Here is a 20,666-nt window from a genome sequence, read left to right as displayed (position 1 = left end):
CACGGCTGCGCCCGGGCCAAATCCCCTGTGCTGATACCGGGGCCAGGGGTGTGCGATGGGACACGAACCACACGGGGTTCAGCCTCTCTGGGAGAAAGAAACGAGTGTTTGAGGCTATTTGGGAGAGAAAACTGCTCTCGATGGCACTCGTCAGTTATACATGGGGCTCAAAAGACATAACAAATAGTAGAAAACTATTAGAAATACAAGTGGCTCAAAAGGCATAAAGAGGTAGTCAGGAGCAACAATTTTACTGACAAAAGAGTTAATAAAAGAAAAACGATACTATTAAAAGATCTTTCGTCCGCAGTTTTATCACTGCTTGTGCTTGGTTTTTTTTTAACTTGTTAATATCTTACTTCATCTGCTTTCTTGTGGAAACATTGAAGCAAAACTGAGCAGCAGCAGGGAAACACCAGCAGCTGGCTCCAAGGCTGCAGAATGGCTGTGCAGCTCCCGCAGCACTGCCACGCTCCAGCCGTGCACAGAAGCCCCTCTCCTTTCCCAGGCTGCATGGCAGCACACCAGCAGTAAAATCAGAGTTCCTCCTGATGTCCTAGGCTTGCCCTGCACCACTGCTCCAGAGCCTCCTCCAAGTGTGCTGAGTGAGAGGAGACAGATCAAGTGTGCTTCTGGATCATCTGGTTTCTCTCCCATTTTCCCACTGACACAGCTTTGAAGTGGCCATGTCCATGGTTTGAGTGATTCACAGCGAAAATGAGCAACACGGCTGAAAGACAAAAAGTATTTTTGCTCTCGAATCAGAGCATGTAGGGAGGCACATGGTTTAAGGAAAGCAAAATGCAGTTCCTTCCCCACTGCTGACTTTGAGATAGGCCACGATCATGGATAATGCTGGAAAGACAGATCTGGGCTGTGCTGAGGTTAAAAGAGGGGAAATGAACGTGCACAGCACAGGGAGATACCAAAGGTAACAAGCTACACAAAGTGCCTCAAACACCTGACACACAATTCCACCAGCTTGGGGACTCTGGATTTACCAGGTTTACTGCCTTAGTGCTGAGAGAAGGGAAAGAGCTGGGGGAAACTCCTGCTGTCAGAACCACGTCCTTCCCATCTGGCACCCTTGCCAACCTCCATAGTTTTGCCTGTTTTTCAATTGAATAACAATTTTAAATGTGGGTTAAGACCTTTAAGTGTAGCATTCAGTTTCAGTGCAGCCAAAAGCAAAAGGTAACTATAAAGGTAACTATTGGTAGAGGTTGGAGACAAAAGACTAATAAAAACATCTTTTTTTCCCTCTTTAATTTCTTAGGGTTGGAAACCAACAGTGACTGAGTTTGCCTGTAGATGTTTCTGACATTTTCAATGTGGCAGGGCAGACAAGATTTTTATGTCAAGGCTGCTTCTTTAGAAGCTGCTGATGGGAACATTCTGCTCAAGGGAATTTAGAAACCCTGAAGTCATGGAAGCTTCAGAGACCATTTGAGTTAAGGTAGAAAGAATGTTAAAATTCTGTTCACTGCCTGCAAGTGTACACTGATTTATTCCACAAATACATTTCTTTATCTTCCCCAAGCTGAGAAATCAGAAGTTGTGTGTCAGAACTGGATGACTTGTCTCTTTCTTGCTTGATTCTTCTGAACTATTTCCATAGAAACTTTGGCTTCATACAATGGGATGGGTTCATCCAGCTGAGGCCTGAAATGAAACAGTAAAAAGTGCTGGTGAGCACACTCAGACCACCAGAAATATCACAGGACAGACTTTACTTTTTACTGTGTCAACCTCCCTCCTCAAACAAAGTAACAGGTTTATGGCTTTGCTCCAGTGCACAGAAGAAGGGAGAAGTCCCAGAGCAAACAGGAGTCACAAATAAATGAAAAGAGATCCTTCTTGCAGGGGAAAAAAGGGGTGGTGGGGAGGGTTCTGCTCAGCAGCAGCTGTTATCCTGCTTTAAGGGAAGGGATCTTCCATTCCCACCTTATTATGGGAATCTTCCTACAACTTCCTGAAGCTCTCCTCAGGAGTGTTACTGCTGGCCAGAGTTTTCTACTTCTAATGCTGAATTTAAAAACCCACAAAAATCTCCATATTGTTGGGGGACAGAATATAAGAAAATAAAGATAGTGTAGAGAGTAATCTTACCCCTAAGGAGCTGCAGCTGGGCCAATTATCAAAGATTAGGAACAGGCCTGACTTTACCAGGCCACAGCTGTAACCAGTGAGCAGAAGAGGGCTATAAAAGAGTGGGGTGGTGGTGAGAAGGGAACTGGAGCCAGTGGCTGCTTTGTGAAGAAGAAAGGGTCAGAGCTCTGAGGAGCTGCCTGTGAGAAACACCCAGAAGGTGTGGAACTTTTGCAGTAAGGAGACAACAGCATGGAACCCCTGCAATAAGATGATAACACCACATCTCTCACCTGAAAATGCCATTTGATAATTTGTCCATGATATCTTCCAGGATGGGTATCCAAGAGGACTGTTAAGGAACAATAATGCTGGAGAGAAATCTCTTTCCAATCACATGTGCTGGTCATAGCCCTGTACTGACACAAACTCAGCAAGAACAAGGGAAAACAAAAATGAGCCTCAATTCCAGGCTTTAGATCAGGTTTGGGCACTTGTTTCTATATCAGAAACCTCCTTTCCCGAAATAGGATGCAGAAATGAAATATGGAATATTTCAATATGAAAATCTTCAGTATTTCAATATGAAACACAAGTGCAGCCTGCACTAGTACAGCATCAATCAGTCATTAATCAATGACACTTATTGTGCAGAATGAAGAGAACAGATTTTGGGACCAGCTAGCTGCTGTGACAGTTCATACAGACACCTGATAAAAAGCCAAAATGGAGCTGGGAACACAGCACAGGCTGGAAATTCTTGGAGCGTGCTGCCATGTGAGGGGTCCATGAGTCAATGACCAGCAGCCAAGACTGTATTCAGTCTTTGTATGAAACCCAAACAACAAGGTTCATCCTTCATCTTTAGGGCAATCAGGCTGATACTTGAAGCTCAAGTTCTTTTAGAAAGTGATTAATTTGTGATTTTTTCAGATGACAGTAGTGCCAGATGCTCCAGAATTTCACAAGATACACAAGTTCCTAAAGCCAAAAGTACCCAGACCTTCCAGGGCTGAAAATGTCCTGCCCAGGGAGCTCAGTCCAGCTGCATCAGCCCAAATGTAGGAGATATTCCTTTTCCTGTTCCCAACCAACATTGTCCCTCCATAGATTTCATGTATGAAACAAATCAGTACATCTCCTGTACATAATATTTCTGTACATTGCAAATAAAGGAAAAGTTAGGAAGCTAAAACACTTCCACTCTTGCAGTGAACACGAGTGCATTAAGTTTACAGATGAGGCATCTAATGCCCAAAAGCATAACAACTAAAAAAAAATCCAAAATGGCACTTGCATAAAATAAAAACTTATAGAGTCAAATCTTCAATTAATTGGTTCAATAATGAACCAAAACACTGCATTTTTTCCCCAGAATGGCTGTTTTGCAGCCCTGCTTTTACTGAAGCTTGTAGACACATTTTCAAGGCCAGGCTGGACACTGGGCTTGGAGCAGCCTGGGACAGTGGGAGGTGTCCGTGCCATGGCAGGGGTGGCACTGGATGAACTTCAAGGTCCCTTCCAACCCAAATCAGTCTGGGATTCCATGATGAATTTAAAAGGAATGCAGAAAATACCTTAAAACCTGAGTGTCTCTCGTATGTTATCTCCACCTTTCAGCTGGGTTGCAGCACTGAGCAGAGGAGAACCTCTCAGTGGGATTTCCCAGTTGTGTTTTCACTCCTTCCAGCATTGAGAACTCCACAGCACCACCAAAGGATATAGAGATACTTCCCCTGCTGCACGTTGGACAAGTTCCACACCTCCTCGTTCAGGAAGGACACGGTGGCTCCCTTAAGGAACAAGGAGTGGCTGTCTGGAGGATCCAGCTGAAGCAAATTGAAGAAAAATGCTATTTAGTTACGTTTTCCCATATAAAAATAAAGGTTAAATGGTTATTTTATAGAGATGGTTAAAACAAACAAAAAACACCCCTTGCCCGCTCTTAAAAGAGAGGAAACTCGTAACACTGACAGGTTGAAGCAACAGTTTAATGTCTGTGTGTCTGTCTGCTGTGGGACAAACTCCTCCCTGCCACAGCACCTTTACCTGCAGGTTCCTTTCGGTGGTTATCCAACGTCCCCCCACCCCAAGCAGGGTGATGATGTCGTGCTTGTGAGGCAGCAGCTGGCACCTGGAAGCTGGCTCATCCTCAGCACTGTACAACCTCACTGCAAGGGACAACAAATTCCTCTGAGCTCAGCAGAAAATGTGCAAAATTCAGTATGAATTTATTTCCACACCTTTCAGTGGAACTCGGAGGTTTTCAGTTGTTTCAGCTAAAAATGGTTGAAAACCCTGAATTTATTATTTCATTTATACCCTGAGTATTTTATATATTTTACTCAGAATAATATTTTATTATAGCTCTGAAGTTACTATTCAGAGCAATATTCTGTTTATATTCATATTCATAATACTATAGTAACAATATAGACTGTAATATAGTATATTACATATATTATACTATATTAGAGTATACTATAATGTATATACTATATACTATATAATATTTATACTATAATATTGTATATTACATATATTATACTATATTATATAGTATATAACATAATAGTATATATTACACATAATATAGTATACTATACATAATATACTATATATAAGATATAATATAATATATATAATATATAGTATATATAACTTAATGCATAATGTATGAAACACCAAATATAACTATAAAATATAGTATATTATACTATATCTATTATAATATATATTGTGTTTTATTATATAATTTAAATTTACAAATTATACATCTAGATACTATTATATATTTAGACACTATTACGTATTTAGATACTATTGTATATATAAATATATATCAGCAGTATCTTATATATCAAATGTACAACAATAATAATAAATATATATAATATCTAATATAGTAACTTCAGAGTCTTCACCTATGAGAGCTGGTTTCCAATACAGGTTGACAGTGCTGTTAATTAGGGTTAATTTCTGTATTCAAACAAGGCAGCAAACCAATGATGTCACAGCTTTACTCCAGAGCCATTTTTAATTTCCAGTTTCAAAGAGAGGACTATTTCAGCCTCACTTAGCAGCTGCCTGGGAGGTGCTGGCAGGCAGCAGTGAGTGACAGAGGAGCTCTGGGAATGAGGGGATGCCATTGCCAGGTGTTGGAATATTACCAATATAGCTGGACAGGATGTGCCTGAGCTTGTCTGGCCCTTGGTGCTCGACCAAACAGTGGCACTGTGGTGTTTCACCCCACAGACACTTTTGGCTGGCTGGGTGTGTGGTGTTTCACCCCACAGACACTTTTGGCTGCCTGGGTGTGTGGTGTTTCACCCCACAGACACTTTTGGCTGGCTGGGTGTGTGGTGTTTCACCCCACAGACACTTTTGCCTGCCTGGGTGCTGCAGCTGGGCCCTGCAGACAAGTCCAGGCCTGCAGGAGCTCTGGTGGTGCTGGGATGGAGCTTCCCCCCATACCAGGGGCTGCTCCTCAGGTTTCCCTCTGTGGAGAAGCTTTGAGGCGATGGTGAAGGAAAGGAGTCGGTTCTGATGGAGGGTTTGGATCCAGAGCTTTATTCTGGCCCCCAGGCCTCTGAATGCAGCACCAGCTCCAACAGAACTCCCAGAACTGCGTGGTTGCTGCTCCTTTGAACCCCGGGGAGAGGGGCAGGGAAGGGGTAGGGAGCCACCAAGCAGGGACAGGAGGGGAGGGACAAAGGGACAAAGGACACCTGGATGGCCCAGTGCCCCCCAGGGGTAGAGGGCATCCTTTGGATCTGCCAATCACTCGAGGCCCTTCTGGAATGCCAGGACTGACAGACAGTGCTGGGAGGGGAAGGAGAGGTGACTGACACACCCGGCAGGGAATTATCAGGGAATTATAAAGCCTGAAATCGCAAGCCAACAGCCAGGGAGGCAGCAGCGCTCCCGTACCTCCGGCATCCAGCACGGTGTCCACGCCCAGCCCGCCCGTCTCCTCCAGGCAGCTCTCGGCCACGTCAATCTTGCCGTGGGACACATCGATCACCCGGGCTGCCAGAGCAGGACAGCAGCAAAAACCACTTCAGACCCAGGGAAAAGGAGTTCAGGTGCTCAAAGCTGAGAGCTCAGATCCCGAGCAGCACACGCAGTTTCTGCTCTCTGCAGGTACCACAAACGGGTTTGCAGCTACACCCAAAAAGCCTGGCACATCTTTTTTGTCATTTTCAACACAGTGCAACATCAACACCAAACAGTATGAATGCAGAGTTAATTCATGAGTCTGTTGGCCCAAAAGGATAAAATGTGGCAAATCCTTCTCTAAGTTCATTTTTTGCTATTCTTGTCCAAGTCCTGGCTCTCTGGGTCTTTAATTGTGAAAAATGCATGTATTTTATGATTGGCTTTTCACAAATATTAAAATGAGTATTATATGTGTTGTGTTAGAGCTGTATTAATTCTCTTAAGTACTGTGTTAAATATAGTTTTAGGTTATAAAAATTGTTAAAATAGAAACTCTGCTATGTAGGATACTTTTTTTTAAAAGAAAGGACTCGCAGCGAGATCTTGGCCACAGGACACCTGAATCTTTCAGAGAAAGAGAATTTATTGCTCCATTATCAGGAGAAATGAACTTCTTCCTGCCTCACTCAGCCATGATGACACCGTCAGGGTTCAGAGGAAGCAGCTGACACTGCCCAGCCAGAATCCTGTGTTTGAATGGAATTTATGCATCATGTGTGAGGTGTAGGAATATGCAACAGGCTGTTGCTGTTAAGGGTTAATCCTCTGTTAACGTGGGGCCTTTTTCGGGCTTGTGCTGCCCAGAAAAGGTACCCAGACTGTCTGTAACTCTTTGTTCTTATTGTCTCATATTGTCCTAATCCAGATTGTCCAAATTATTATTACTCTAATTGTATTACTATTTTTATAACCATTTTATTACTATTAAACTTTAAAAAAATTTAAAAACAAGTGATTGGCGTTTTTAACATTAATTAAATGTTTAGATGAAAGAATTTACATATGCTCTTGAAATATTGCTGAACTGAAAGCCACAAACACATTTTCCTGTCATGCATCTATGATGCCCTCTTTATAGCTGGTTATAAAGATGAACCACAGAATCAGGAATGAGAGAATCCTGGAATGGTTTGGGTTGGGAGGGACCTCAGGGACCCCATCCCACCCGTGCCATGGCAGGGACACCTCCCACTGTCCCCAGTGTCCAACCTGCCCACCCTGCCAGGGAACAATTCCTCCTTGCCAAGTTCCCATCCAACCCTGCTCTCTTTCAGGTAAAAGCCATTTTTAATATTATGGCAATAACACAGAGAAGGAGCAGCCACAGGGTTTGTTTCATCATTATGAAGTAGAACAAACATTTAGAAACTAAACAGGGCAAGGACCTCAGAGCAAAATGAGAACTGAAAGAACATCAAACAAATGTGGAGCCTGAGCTCAGATCTGCACTCACCCACCAAAGGCTGCCGGACTCCTGCAGTGGGATCCCAGCAGCAGGGACGGGAGGAAGGAGGGAGGGAAGAAAAATGCAAGGAGCTGGTCATTAAGGATATTAACAAGTCATCAATAAATGCCTTGGGTTTGGTTCTTTTTGTCCCTTCAAACCCCCAATCTAATCACAGATGCATTCAAATCCCAAGTAATTTCCTCTTTTCTTTTCACTGAAGTCAAATGATTTCACTGTCAAAATTTACTACAGATGGGATAATAATTAATTAAATATCCACATTCCCCCTATGCAAACAAACCCCCATAATATCCTTTTCTTCTTAGTTTCCTTCAGTCAAGAAGTTAAAAGGTTTTCCTTAACAGGGCAATTTGACATGGTATTATTTCTGCAAATAATTTCACTTTTGGAAAATAATTCTGGTTTCATAGATCCAAAGCCTGGCAATCAAAAAGAAAAGGACAGAGTTCCACCATTGTGAGTATTTTCTGATTTCTGTATAGCAAAAATGTCCAGTTTTGTTCCTTAACTCAGTACAATTGTTCAAACAGTACTTATCAAAATCCTGGTCAACTTCCTTCCTAAAAAATGCTGGGAAAATTTCTCACCATTGTGGAAAAGGCCAAGTAACAAACTGTAATATAACTTTCCATAATCCTTTGTCACTTATGTATTTCTCACAAAATACTGGTAAATGAGTTCAGTTTCTTCTGCTGTGCCTTGCACAGCTTCCAAAGTAAGATTTTTCTGACTGGCAAAACTTCAGTTTCTCTCCTCCTCCTCCACTGCTGGAGGCACAGAAACACCAGGATTCCACAGCCTTCCCCAGAGTTTGCTCTGGGAGGTTCTAAGCAGAGGCATCCCCTGAGAGCTCAGTGCTGGTGGCACAAATAAAACCTCCCAAAGCCAACTGAAAGAAAAGCAGGAGGAAATATCTGTGTATGTGCAGATACTTTCCCTTGGCTTCTCTAACAGAAACTCATCCCATTGCTTATGGAATAATCTGTCTCCACCTCAAACACAGGCATTAAAATGTCACATTTTGTTAAAATCCCCTCCTTCATTCTATTATAACTTTTACTCCAGGGATTACTAAAGACAAAATAAAAGCCCCATCCTGAAACAGTACCAGAACTTCTACTTCAGGCACTGGAATCACATTAATTAACAAACAAATCAGAAAGTCTGAACACTTTTAAAAGCTTTTTGCTTTTGCACTCAAACTGTTTCTCTCTTCAATGCTGTACTCAGGTTCTATTTCTTTATTTGAAATAAAGTTGCAGTTATCATTTTTCCCCCTCAGCCATTCCAGGAAGCAGCTTGGTATGCTAAACAATGATAACACAAACTGCTGCTCCCTGAAAACTGCCCAAAACTAACCAAAAACCCACTGAACAAGCACAAAACTGAAAATCCTCCACCCACACACACAAGAAGCCAATTAGAGCTTGGATTATTTATGCTCTATTTGACATTAACATTCAAAAACCTTAAAAATGCTGTAAAAAGTTCTCAGGACTGTAAGAATAAAATTGCCAAATCCTTTCCTAGCTCATGACTTTTTCATATGATTAGCAAAATACACCCATAAAATGTTACAAAAGGAAGTTTTAGGTCTTCAGTATTTCCTCTTTGGCCCTGTAACAGCTGGTGCAACAAGGCTCTGCACAGCAACAGCATTCCCAAAAATCTTCCAGTTCTGATGTCTGTCATGACTGCTAGTGCAGTAAAATATGGAAACACAGAGACAGAAAAAAAGGCTGCTGAAACCAAGAAAAAATAGGGGGTTTTGGGGTGAAATTGCAAAAAAAAAAAACCAAACAAACAAACCAGTGTTGCTCTCCAGCTCCAGAGAAATGAGTCTGGCAGGTGCTGCAGTGGCAGCCCTGGGCTGCTGTGGTGCCTGCAGCTGTAACCACACAGATGGGGCTGCACAAGGCTCCCCCAAAGGCATCTTCCAGTTCTGTAGCTCCTGTGAATGCCAACAAAAACCATACTCTGAAAAAGAAACCTGGCAATCACACTGCAGCACTTGGTATTTGCAGGAGGACGTAGCAGGCACCAGTTTTAACCTTTTGCTGCAGTCCAGCCAGACTGACAAGCCATCCTTTATTTTCAAAATGTCAGAATAAAGGAATATTCCACTTTCCTCCACAAAACACCACCAAAATTTTGATCAGAAAAGATTCTTACACAGAGTATCTTCTCATAGGGAAAAAAACCCCAAACTTGAAGTATTAAAGTCAGGGAAGAATGCAAGTGTTGTGTGTGAGGCAGCTCCTTTGGAAAGCAGGAGAATGCAGAGCCTGTGCATGTCCAGCTGACACTGACAGAACCCTGGCAGGAGCAATCTGAGGTGCTGAGGGCTGGGTGTCAGGTGTGTGAGCTCTGGCACACGCTGGGGGAGTGGTGAGTCAGCAATCCTTCCTTGCACAGCAATCACATGGAAAGATTTCCTCAGCACCTGGGCCAAAAGCCAGCACTCAGCACCACTGGGAAGTACTGCCAGCCATTACCACTGAAATGGAGAATTCAAATGCCATTAAGTACACCTAAACCAGAAATTAAACACCTGTGGAGCACAGGACAAACCTGAAAACTGTTTAATTACACTATTTATCAATTGGTGTTTAATTTTTATAGGGGTAAGTCTCTAGACCTGACAGAAAGACATTCTTTAGGCCAAACTTCAGCACTGAAGGATAAAACTCACCCCCAGCAGGCCTGAGCCTCTCCAGGTACTGCTTGTCCTCCAGGCTGTGGGCAGTGGAGATAACTTTGGCCCCTCTGTGTTGGGCCAGCTGAATTGCAATGGTACCAAATGGCTGAGGGGGGAAAAGCAGGGTCATTGATTAATTTATTCATTCATTTATTTACACCAACAATTTGATGTTGTTTATTAAAATTATATTGTAAAGGCCAGTCAGGAGAATACCCAGAAATTAACTTACTCCTGCAAAAACCCCACAGCTGAACCAAGAATTGAATATTCACAGATCTGCTTCTGTCCTAAGTGAGGCCAAAACAACTCTTCAGTGACTGGGAAGCTCTAAATGAACTTTTGGTCAGTAATTGGTTCTTGTCATCAATAGAATAGCTCAGATTCTACTTTAATTACCACAGCCACCTTCACTGCAGCTAGAAGTCAGAGCTTGAAGGGAAAAAAGCTCCAAGGAAAAGGCCCCAGCCACATTTACATTACAGAACCTTGGCTGAGGGGACCCCACATCTTCATTAGCACCAAGAACTGCAGGGATGCAAATCAAATTATTTATATCCAAGAAAAAGTAAAAAGCAGAGCTGGGAGAGGACTGAAAAAGAAGGTATTTTCCTGCAGTTATCCCTGAGGACTCAGGGCAAAACTGTGTCAGTGCAGGACACCAGAACACCCTCCCTGTGTGCACCCCCCACTCCAGGCAGGACAATAGCCCTGGGCAGCCCAGGGACAGCCCTTCCTGCAAAGCCAGGAAAGGAAGGGCACTGCCAGCACCCCAGGAAGGCAGGGGATGTGTGCAGGGGGCTGTGTGACCCCAGGTACCCACACTTGCTCCATCCAGGACGAGGACACTGGTGCCAGGGGACACCGGGGCCAGGTAGTGCAGGGCCGTGTACGCGCGGAGCCCGTCCCGGAGCGTCCCCGCAGCCTCTGCCCAGCACAGCTTCTGGGGCTTGTGAGCTGAGGGACAGACACAAACACACCTCAGCAGCTCCCAGGGGATCCCCTGGAGTGCCCTAGAGCTGTCTGCTCACTGGGAGCAGCAGGCAGGCAAGGAGAGAGTCAGTTCTGGGGGTGCTCATTAGCTGAGGGTTTATTGAGGGTCCCACCCCTGGGAGCAGCGTGGTTCCTGAGGGAGAAGGGAGAAAAGGGGAGAGGGGGAGAGCCTGGGGAGAGAAAGGGCCAAGAGAGAGCAAAGAGCTAAGACAAGCTCTCCTTGCTCACACAGTTTAACAGGGAGATTCAAGGTGGGCACAGAATCAGACTGGGGCCCATGGGGTTACAGATACCTGATACTGCAGGGGAGGAACACATGGAATAAACTGTACATGACATTTTCAAAGGGTGAACAGAGCAAACCATTTGACTAAAATGTAACACCACACACACCAACAAACACAGCAAAGAGATGGTAAAAACCCCAGCAAAACCCCTGGGCTTATTTAGCAAAAGTTGTCACAGTGAGTCAGGAAGGCTCCCCCTGCAAACAGGTCACCAGCCCTGGCTCCTGTTTCCTCTCCTATTCAGAAGCCATGGAGAGGATATTTTGCCATATTTTACACAATTAAATTAGGGATTCATCTTTGATATAACCAAGTTTAAGGGAGCCACCTCATAACTACTCAGAAATTCATGGTAGTCACAGCAAACACAACCCAAACTTAGATTTTTAGAATCCCAGGGAGGTTTGGGTTGGAAGGACCTCAAAGCCCATCCAGTGCCATGGCAGGGACACCTTCCACTGTCCCAGGCTGCTCCAAGCCCTGTCCAACCTGGCCCTGGACACTTCCAGGGATGGGGAAGTCACAGTTTCTTTGGGAAGAGCAAATTTTGAGCAAAAGAATAGCTTGGTCAAGGTAACAAACTGCTGGAAGAAGAGCAGAGACTCCCACATTTAGTATCCTACTCATTAAAGTAATCTAGGCCCAGAAAGGGAAAACTGGAAGCTCACAATAATTGAAAACAACGTTTCAATACCAGGCTTTCCCTGACCCTCATCCCTGAAAATTCCAGTCTCCACTTCCAGTCTCCTTGCTTCACCCCATCTGTTAGTCTGGTCCCAGGTGATATTCCTGGACTGAGTCAAAGGGAAGAAAAAAGCAAATTTCTCCTAATTAAACTTTTTGACAGCTTAGGAAAAAATACAAAAATGAAGCAACAGAACAGGAAGTTAGAAGGGAAATAAAAGGAAAAGGACAAAACCAGGGTCAGCTTGTGTGGTTTAGGCCATCATGAACTGTGAAATGGTGACAGCAAAGAAAAAGCCCTTGAGTTTTCAAACTTCTGTGACTTGGTGGGGCAACTGGAATTTTGGAATGTTGGAATGAAAGGAGTGTGCCCAGAGCTCCAAGGTAATGGGGTCCCTTTTAGAAAAGCTAAAACAAAGTCTACAGTAAAAATTATTATTAGCAAAATGTATAATCTACAAACCCAAATAATGCTCATGAACCAGGATAACTTCACAGACACCAGACTCCTCGGAATCCAGGGGCAGAATTCCTGAAAAAAACAGGAACACAGACCTTGAATTTCACACAAGCAATCATTCCAACCAAAGCATTCTCCCAAGGAACTCCCTGCTCCTGTTTGGGTTCAGGCCCCTCTTGGCAGGTTTAGGACAGGTCAGAGACCTTGGCCAGGTCCCAACCCGAGGTGTCCCTGGGCACAAGGAAGTTCCAGGGGTGCTTCTACAGCATTTTGGGATTGAGGGAGAAAGGATGGGGACACCACAGAGTGCTGGCTGGTGCTGGCAGCTGTCATTTTTGTCTGGTGATGTCTGAGCTCATTCCACACTCTGAGTGCTCCCCTTCCACTGCAGGCCATGGATCACAGAGCAGGGATCTGAGGCATGGAGCAGCCTCCTCTCCCTCTCCCTCTCCCTCTCCCTCTCCCTCTCCCTCTCCCATCCCAATTCCTGACCCACCAAGGGCACAGGAAGAAGCAGAGGATGAACACACAGGAATGTCAAGTGTTAAAAAGCAGGAATAAGAAAGAGGAGGTGCAGGAAAAACAAAACTACCCAGGGAAGGCAGAGAAAGCAAAAGCAGAGTAGGCAGAAAAGCCCCTCCATCCTGGTTATAACTGAGCTTTTCACCTTCACTGGCCACAGAACTCTCCTGAACAGGAGGTTCTGGCTCCATCTCCTGAATTAACATCCCCTCTATTCCAGGGAAAACCATTCTTTCCTGCCCTCTCCCCTCCAAATCTCACACTCCATTTAGACCAAAGGGCTTTGCTTTGCAAATTTGCCTGCTGTGTGCAGTCTTTCCCAGCTGCCATTAAAAATGTGCTTGTGCCCACCTGGAGCTGTCCCCAGGGTTTCTCCAGGGAACAGCCAGGCCCCAGGAGCTGCCCAGAGCAGTTCCTGTGCCATGAGGGAATGATGCAGGAAGGACCACAATGCCCAAACACACATCTCCCCCATCACCTCCACTCTGTCCTGCTTTCAGAACTCCAGTCATCCTCTAATCCTTTCATCCAGCACACAAAACATAAACGTGTGGGACAGAATGCTCTAAGAAATAACCCCTCTCTCCTAAGGCATCACTCACAATTTGGTGGCTAACACAACATCATATTTCAAATCCTAAGGGAACACTCTTAGAACAGAATTCCCATTAATAAGTTTATTCCTGTGACAGCAGTTTAATTTTGAAAATACATGGTCTATTGAGCCTTCCCAATTATTCTAAGCTCAGTCATTCATTATAAAAAGATGGCTGTTGGTATCAATTGAGGCAAACAGGCATTAACTTACCCACCACTTCATCATCTGGCTGGAAAAAGGTCACCTTGCTTCCAACTCACCATGGAGAGGTGAAAAGGAGGGAAGAAAGGAGGAAGAGAAATATTTAGAGCAGGAATGGGATATGCAATTGGAAGCACTGGTTATCACTAGCTCACAAAACTAAAGATACACATTTATTGTGAAAAAACATAATTCTGTTGATTACAATTCTTGATTGACTCTTGATGCCAAGCCCAAATGGTGAATTCCCAGACTTTGGCACAAGGAGCTCCCTGCAGGAACACACAGGGGGTGTCTGAGAGCCGGGCTGGACTCTGCACCCCAGGGCAGTGGTACCAGCACTGGGAGAGCAGCCAAGGAAGCCAAGAGCTCCTGCTCCTGAGTGCTCTACAGCCACAGAGAGTTCTGGGCTCTGAGGGGAACCCCTGCTCCCTCCCTCCCTCCCTGGGCACTGACACCCACTCACCTTCCAGCACAACTCCTGAAATTTCTCTCCCAACAGGCACAAGTTCCTTCTTCAGTTTGATTTCTGCCAGGAGCTAAATGAAAACAATGCTGGCAGCATTCTTGCTAAAGCTCTGCATTTATAAATTAATTACCATCTTACAGTGTTGGATCACCACAGGAAGCTTGGGCCATTACCAAAATGTTATCCAGGGCAAGGAAGTGCACACGTTCTTCAGTATTAAACCATGGCACTGAATTCTGCATTTAAATTTAGAAACATTAAATAATAAAAGCAGGGACTTACTACCAGCCAAGCCAACCTGGGACTTAGATGAAGATAAAAAGGATTTACTGCAAGAGATCTCCCAGCTGACAACTGATCTGTCTCCATGAATTAGGAATCAAATTCCAGATGCTTTTTAATCAGAGCTGTGCAAGAAGCCCAGCCCAGTCCTGTGCCTGTGGAAACCTTCCCTGAGGACCCCCCTGATGGGGAGACCCCTGCAAATTCTGTGCCCCCTGCCAGCAGCAAAGGCCATGGAACACATGGGGTCTGGCTATTCCCTGGAGAATCACAGCCTGAGCTTGTGCCAGCCACCAGCCAAGGCCATGGAACCACAGACACCCCCAGCAAAACAACAGCCAGCAAATACCTTTGTGTCCACGCAGCTGAGAGCACAGGCTCTGACCTGCACCTTCACCTCGTGGTCCCTGCTGGGAGGAAGGTTCTCCTAGGACAGAGTGACAGGTCCTTGTTACACACTGCATGTGCCCCCAGGAGCTTCTCCAGCTCCTGAAAGCACTTCTCCACTTCCTGGGTTGTTTTGTGGGGAGAGCAGGCAGGTTTTCTCAATGAAAAGGGGTTTACAACATCATTTTGAGTACAATATTATTATTATTATTATTATTATTATTATTATTATTATTATTATCATCATCATCATCATCATCATTAGCATTATACTATTATTGCAAACTGGTATATTACTATACTATATTATATTATTATATTGTATTATATTATGTTATATTATATTACATTACATTATAGTATATTATATATAATTTATATTATATATTATATATATACTATATATTACATAGCATATAATATTTTATATATATATTTTTATATATATATATATATATATATAATATATATATTACTATACTATATTACTATATTACATTGCCATATTTTGATATTGTTATTGCAAATTGACCACTAGACCTTACTAAACCTCATCAGCCACTGACATTATTTATCTGTTGAGGTTTTTTTTCACTTTATCTGAGGCACAAATCCTGACAGACCCACTGAGGTCAATATTCAAGTCCCAAATGAAGTCCAAATGTTGTCAAAGGAACAACCCCAGTAAGAAGTGGTGTTCTCACCCCAAACCTGATAGATTCCTCATCTCCATTTCTACTTGTTCAGGGACTAAAATTCAGCCAGGAAATGTAGACCCAGGGTTTATTTTTCCTGTCTGCAAAGCTTGTTCGTAAAGTCTGGACACCAAAACTGCAGAGCAGTGGTCTTGGAAGTGCTGCCTTGATAACAAAATGCACCTCCCCTCCCCTCCCCTCCTTCCCCTGCCTGGGTGTGCAAGGCTCCCACCAGTCCTTCCCCAAGCCTGTGCAAGATTTCTATGCCTCAATTCCCCTGTGGGACCCAGCCAAAGTCTCCTGTCCCACTGCCTGAGGGACAGAGCAGTTCTGAAGGGAACTCACTCTTTCCTGGAACACAAATGTCATCTCCTCTCCAGGAGAATTCTGCTGAGCATACAGGGCCTTCATAGTGACCTGAAAAACACAGCAACCAAACTGTGACAGCTGCAGTGGCTGTGGGCAACCAAGGCACTAAAGCCCTGCTAAATTAAATTAAATTAAATTACAATTAAATTAAACTATTCTATAAGAAATGCAGCCACTGTGTGCAAGCAATTTGAGTCTTTGTGATACAGAAGCTCTAAACCAGATCAACAGGTTTAGATGCCCATAACAGAGAAAATCCTCAGGACAGATGATCACAGAATCCCAGAGAGGTTTGGGTTGGGAGGGACCTCAGAGCCCACCCAGTGCCACCCGTGCCATGGCAGGGACACCTCCCAGTGTCCCCAGTGCCCAGCCTGGCCTTGGGCACTGCCAGGGATGCAGGGGCAGCCCCAGCTGCTCTGGGCACCCTGGGCCAGGGCCTGCCCACCCTGCCAGGGAACAATTCCTCATGGCCAAGATCCCACCCAGCCCTGCCCTCTGGCACTGGCAGCCATTCCCTGGGTGCTGTCCCTGCAGGCCTTGTCCCCAGTCCCTCTGCAGCTCTCCTGGCACAGCAGAACAGGCCCTGCAGCACCCAGGATTTATTGGGGGGCAGTGCAGGGGCTCTTTGCCACCCAGCCACACGACTCACACCGGGGCACTGCACAGGGAACACAGGGAACTCCTGTGCAGGAATACAGGAAAACTTACACGAGACTTCACCCAAAATCACCACTTGGCTTTCCCAGCTCCTCTCCTACTTGGCCTCTCCTCTCCCGTGTGGTCCTCAACGAACAGGAACCTTTAGAAAGGGAAAAAACACAAACAACCAAACAGTAAAATTGAGTTAACAAGGAAAAGGGAAAGAAGGGGCTAGAGAAAGGAAAAAACAACCAACCAACCAAACAGTAAAACTGAGTTAACAAGGAAAAGGGAAAGCAGAGGGTAGAGAGGCAGGAAATCATGGCACCATTGCTGCAGCTCTAACCCCTGAGGGAGCACCCGAGATCCCCGCACGTCGGGCCCGCCCCGCCACCCCCGGGGAGCGACCCCGGCCCGCACCGAGAGGCTCCGGCAGCCCCGGACCGGCCCTCAGGGGCTCCGAGCGGACCCGGCCCGCACCGAGAGGCTCCGGCAGCCCCGGACCGGCCCTCAGGGGCTCCGAGCGGACCCGGCCCGCACCGAGAGGCTCCGACGGCCCCGGGCCGGCCCTCAGCGGCTCCGCGGGACTCCCGAGCGCCGCGACGCGCCCGCGGTTGCCATGACACTCCCTCACTTCCGCCTCGCCCTCAGGCACCGCCCCCCGCCCTGCAACCAATCATAGAATCTGGCAGCACCCAGAGCGCTTGCGATTGGTCACAGTGGCCGCCATTCATCGTGAAAGCCGAGGTGGGATTGGTCCCCGCGGATGTCACTCATTCAATGAGTTGAGGAGGGAGGCTACGGCGCCCGGTGGGACACCGCCGGGGAGAGAGAGGAGACGCCGCCTGCGATTGCCCCATGAGTTAACTCCGTATGCACAGCACAGGCCCCGCACCGCTCCTGAGCGCTGGCCCCTCAGCCTGGCACAGCCGAGATTGGTCGGCGAGGCGGGATCCTGCCGCTGTTCCGGTCTCTGATTGGTACAACGCCCTGCTCGTCACGCGGGGGGCGGGCGGAGGTCGCGCGTCAGAGAGGGGCTGTCTGAGCTCTGATTGGTCAAAGGATGTGGGGCTCCGCCCCCTTCTCGAGCTCTGATTGGTGGTACTCCCTGTCCGTCACGTGGGGGCCGCGGCCGCGCGTCAGTACGGCGGCCGCGAGGGGCTCCTCCCCCCTCCCCTCAGACGGGGCGAGGGCGGCGATGGCGCGTCCGGCGGAGGCGGCTGCGGGCGCCGCTCCGGCCCCTCCGGCCCCTCGGTGCCCTGGCCGCGGCCGGGGCTGTGAGTAGGGCCCGCACAGACATGAGGTACGGCCCGGCGGGACGGGGGCAGCGGGGGGCGCGGGCTGCGAGCGGCGGCGGTTCAGCCCAGGCCGGCGGGGGGGCAGCGCCGCCTCAGCCCCTCACGGTGCCCGGGCGTGTCGCGGTGCCAGGGCCGGCTCCTCGCCCTCGCCTCCCGGGGCGGGCGGTGAGCGATGCTGCGCCCCTCGCTGGGGCCGGCTGCCTGCCGCTGTTCCCGTACCGTGTGGCGGTGCCGCCGCGGCCATCCCTGCGCTGGGATCACCTTGGTCCCGCTGCCTCCGGCCGCCGCTGCCCGCGCCCGCTGCGCCCTGAGCCGGGGAGGGAGGCGAGCCCTGAGCCGGGAATGCCATTCCCTTGGGAGCGCTGTCCCTTAGGGCTCGGCAAAGGGCGCCGCGGAACGGGGCGATCAATGTGGGAATGTTGTCGGGGCGTCAGGAAAGGAAGCCGGTCCCGTGGATGGGGCTGTGTCCCTGTGTGTGCCTCGGCTGAGCAGGAGAGGTTGTGGATGATATTCCCTGTGGATATCTTTTGTTCTGGTTCAGCTGCTGCTTTATTTGGGGTGAAATATGGGCTTTGCTTGTGGAAAACAGTATTTTCTGTGAATTCCAGCCCCATTAAGGGAAAACTCTTCTATGGCTCATCGGAGAGTATTGTTTAGTAAATAATTCCAGCTAGTGAAACAACCGGCATTCCAGCTGGGATGGTGTGGCCCTCGTTAAAACAAGAAACACTCTGTCCTCTATCTCTTCCCACTGCCCAGCTCCAAAGTGCTTTTTGTCTGGAGCTTATATGGCAATAGATATTTAAGGCAATACCTGTGGATATAAACTGAATATATATTGGAGTCACGCTCTGAATGGATACATTTTCTTAAATCAAAAAGCCAAACTGTATTTTGGGTGTTGATGACTCTGGAGAGTGTTACTTCACAACATCTTTCCTTCTTTCTTTTACCTTTTGTTGTAGTCACCTGTAACTTCCCTTGCTGGGTATGACCTGGTGATGTTCTCACCCAGGAAACTTCCTTAGGACCCGAGGAGCAGCTGGGGCTGGGCCTGGAGGGATTTAGGTTGGATTTTAGGGCAAGGTTCTTGCCCAGAGGGTGCTGGCACTGCCCAGGCTGCCCAGGGAATGGGCACGGCCCCGAGGCTGCCACAGCTCCAGGAGCCTTTGGCCAGCGCTGCCAGGGATGCCCAGGCTGGGCTTGCTGGGCTCTGGGCAGGGCAGGGCTGGCACTGGGGGATCCCTGGGGGTCCCTTTAGCTCAGGCCATTCCATGCTCCTGTGATAGTTTATACCAGGGAATCGATCCCAAATTCTCCTCTCACCGTTAAAGCTTTCCCCCAGAGCCCTGTGGGAGGTGTGGGAGGAGAAGCCTTGCCTGGCTCTGTGTGCCCATGCCCAGCTGCAGCAGGGGGTACCCGCCCGTGGATGTGAGCAGGTGCCACAGGTGGAGAAACCAGCTGCATTTTCTGTTCCTCAGAGCTCAGGGCTGTGAATCCCAGCAGGCTGAGGCAGCTCAGGCTGTGTGCCCAGCCCTGGAGTGCCCTCCCTGGCAGTGCCAGCCTGCCAGGCTCTGCTCAGCCCTGGAGAGCCCTCCCTGGCAGTGCCAGCCTGCCAGGCTCTGCTCAGCCCTGGAGAGCCCTCCCTGGCAGTGCCAGCCTGCCAGGGGTCGTGTTTCGTGCCCAGAGCGTTTGTGAGCAGTTTCTCAGTGTCTGAGGCTCAGGCTTGCCCAGAGCTGAGTGGGCTGCAGGCTGCACTTGCTGTCCCACAAACCACACTCCGTTCTTTCAGCTCCTGTGGTCCCTCTCTGGTGTCCCACTGCCTTGCACTCCACATAAGGTCCTCTGCAGAGTATTTGCTGGGTTTGCCTGAGAATTTTCCATTCTGTTCTGGTTCCTAGATGAAGGAAGGATTGGGGTCTCAGAGCCATGACCTGCAGTGCCTGTTCCCTCCCTCGCTGCTGTTTGGTGGCCTTTCCTTAATGCCTCTAATCCTGCAATTAGGATAGATTTGGAGTCAGGCAAGAATGTGAATCTAGCAGTGAAATGGTTCTGAATCATGACGTTGGGCAGCCTTTTATGGCCTGTCTTTGTACTGGAACCAGGGATTGGAATTTCAGCTTTTAGGAGGATAACACCAGGGAAAAGAGGAATAGAGGAATAAAGGGGAAAAAGTTAAGGAAAATACAAGCAATGGATTGAGGAACAGGGAGATCAGTGGGGTGGAAGTTTTCTGTAAGAAACCCTTCCCTGGCAGGGTGGGCAGTGCCCAGAGCAGCTGGGGCTGCCCCTGCATCCCTGGCAGTGCCCAAGGCCAGGCTGGACACTGGGACAGTGGGAGGTGTCCCTGCCATGGCAGGGGTGGCACTGGGTGGGATTTAGGGTCCCTCCCAGCCCAAACCAGTTGTGATTCTGTGATCAGGAGTTCCCAGCCATGGACATTTCCCCGTGCTGTGTGCAGTGGCAGAGCAGGGTGAGCCAGCAGCAGGTTGCTTTGGGGGACTCCTCTTTGGGGTGGGTCACAGT

The 20,666-nt window shown here is 47.5% G+C and overlaps 2 protein-coding genes across 8 annotated transcripts in view; one reads left to right on the top strand and one right to left on the bottom strand.

Annotated features, from left to right (window-relative positions):
• Positions 1–1,249: 1,249 nt before the first annotated feature.
• CRYZL1 (crystallin zeta like 1) lies at positions 1,250–17,692 on the bottom strand. 4 transcript variants are annotated; one of them, XM_071430073.1, is made up of 15 exons: positions 17,538–17,692; positions 16,912–17,002; positions 16,177–16,248; positions 15,099–15,176; positions 14,465–14,537; positions 14,008–14,052; positions 12,681–12,749; positions 11,077–11,210; positions 10,248–10,359; positions 7,541–7,561; positions 6,019–6,117; positions 4,138–4,259; positions 3,812–3,917; positions 2,382–2,427; positions 1,250–1,662 (listed from the first exon to the last, which is right to left on the bottom strand). In XM_071430073.1, exons 3-15 carry the CDS (start codon positions 16,240–16,242, stop codon positions 1,563–1,565), a joined length of 1,071 nt encoding a protein of 356 aa, XP_071286174.1. In that variant the 5' UTR covers positions 16,243–16,248; positions 16,912–17,002; positions 17,538–17,692; the 3' UTR covers positions 1,250–1,562. The 4 variants fall into 4 exon arrangements, with proteins under 4 accessions (XP_071286174.1, XP_071286172.1, XP_071286170.1 ...); XM_071430071.1 differs by lacking the exon at positions 17,538–17,692 and adding an exon at positions 17,383–17,495; XM_071430069.1 differs by lacking the exon at positions 17,538–17,692 and adding an exon at positions 17,263–17,489.
• Positions 17,693–17,977: 285 nt separating this feature from the next.
• The window catches only part of ITSN1 (intersectin 1), a 114,999-nt gene continuing 112,310 nt past the window's right edge, over positions 17,978–20,666 (top strand). For all 4 annotated transcript variants that reach the window (XM_071430053.1, XM_071430051.1, XM_071430050.1 and 1 more), the window contains exon 1: positions 17,978–18,145. The gene's annotated coding sequence lies outside the window, so the exon portion shown is untranslated. The remainder of the gene's footprint in view (positions 18,146–20,666) is intronic.

This window comes from Agelaius tricolor, unplaced genomic scaffold, assembly GCF_023055355.1.
Source record: "Agelaius tricolor isolate 1412-34295 unplaced genomic scaffold, bAgeTri1.0.p SCAF_7, whole genome shotgun sequence".
NCBI classification, from domain to species: domain Eukaryota; kingdom Metazoa; phylum Chordata; class Aves; order Passeriformes; family Icteridae; genus Agelaius; species Agelaius tricolor.
This window is presented reverse-complemented; position numbering and strand designations above follow the sequence as displayed.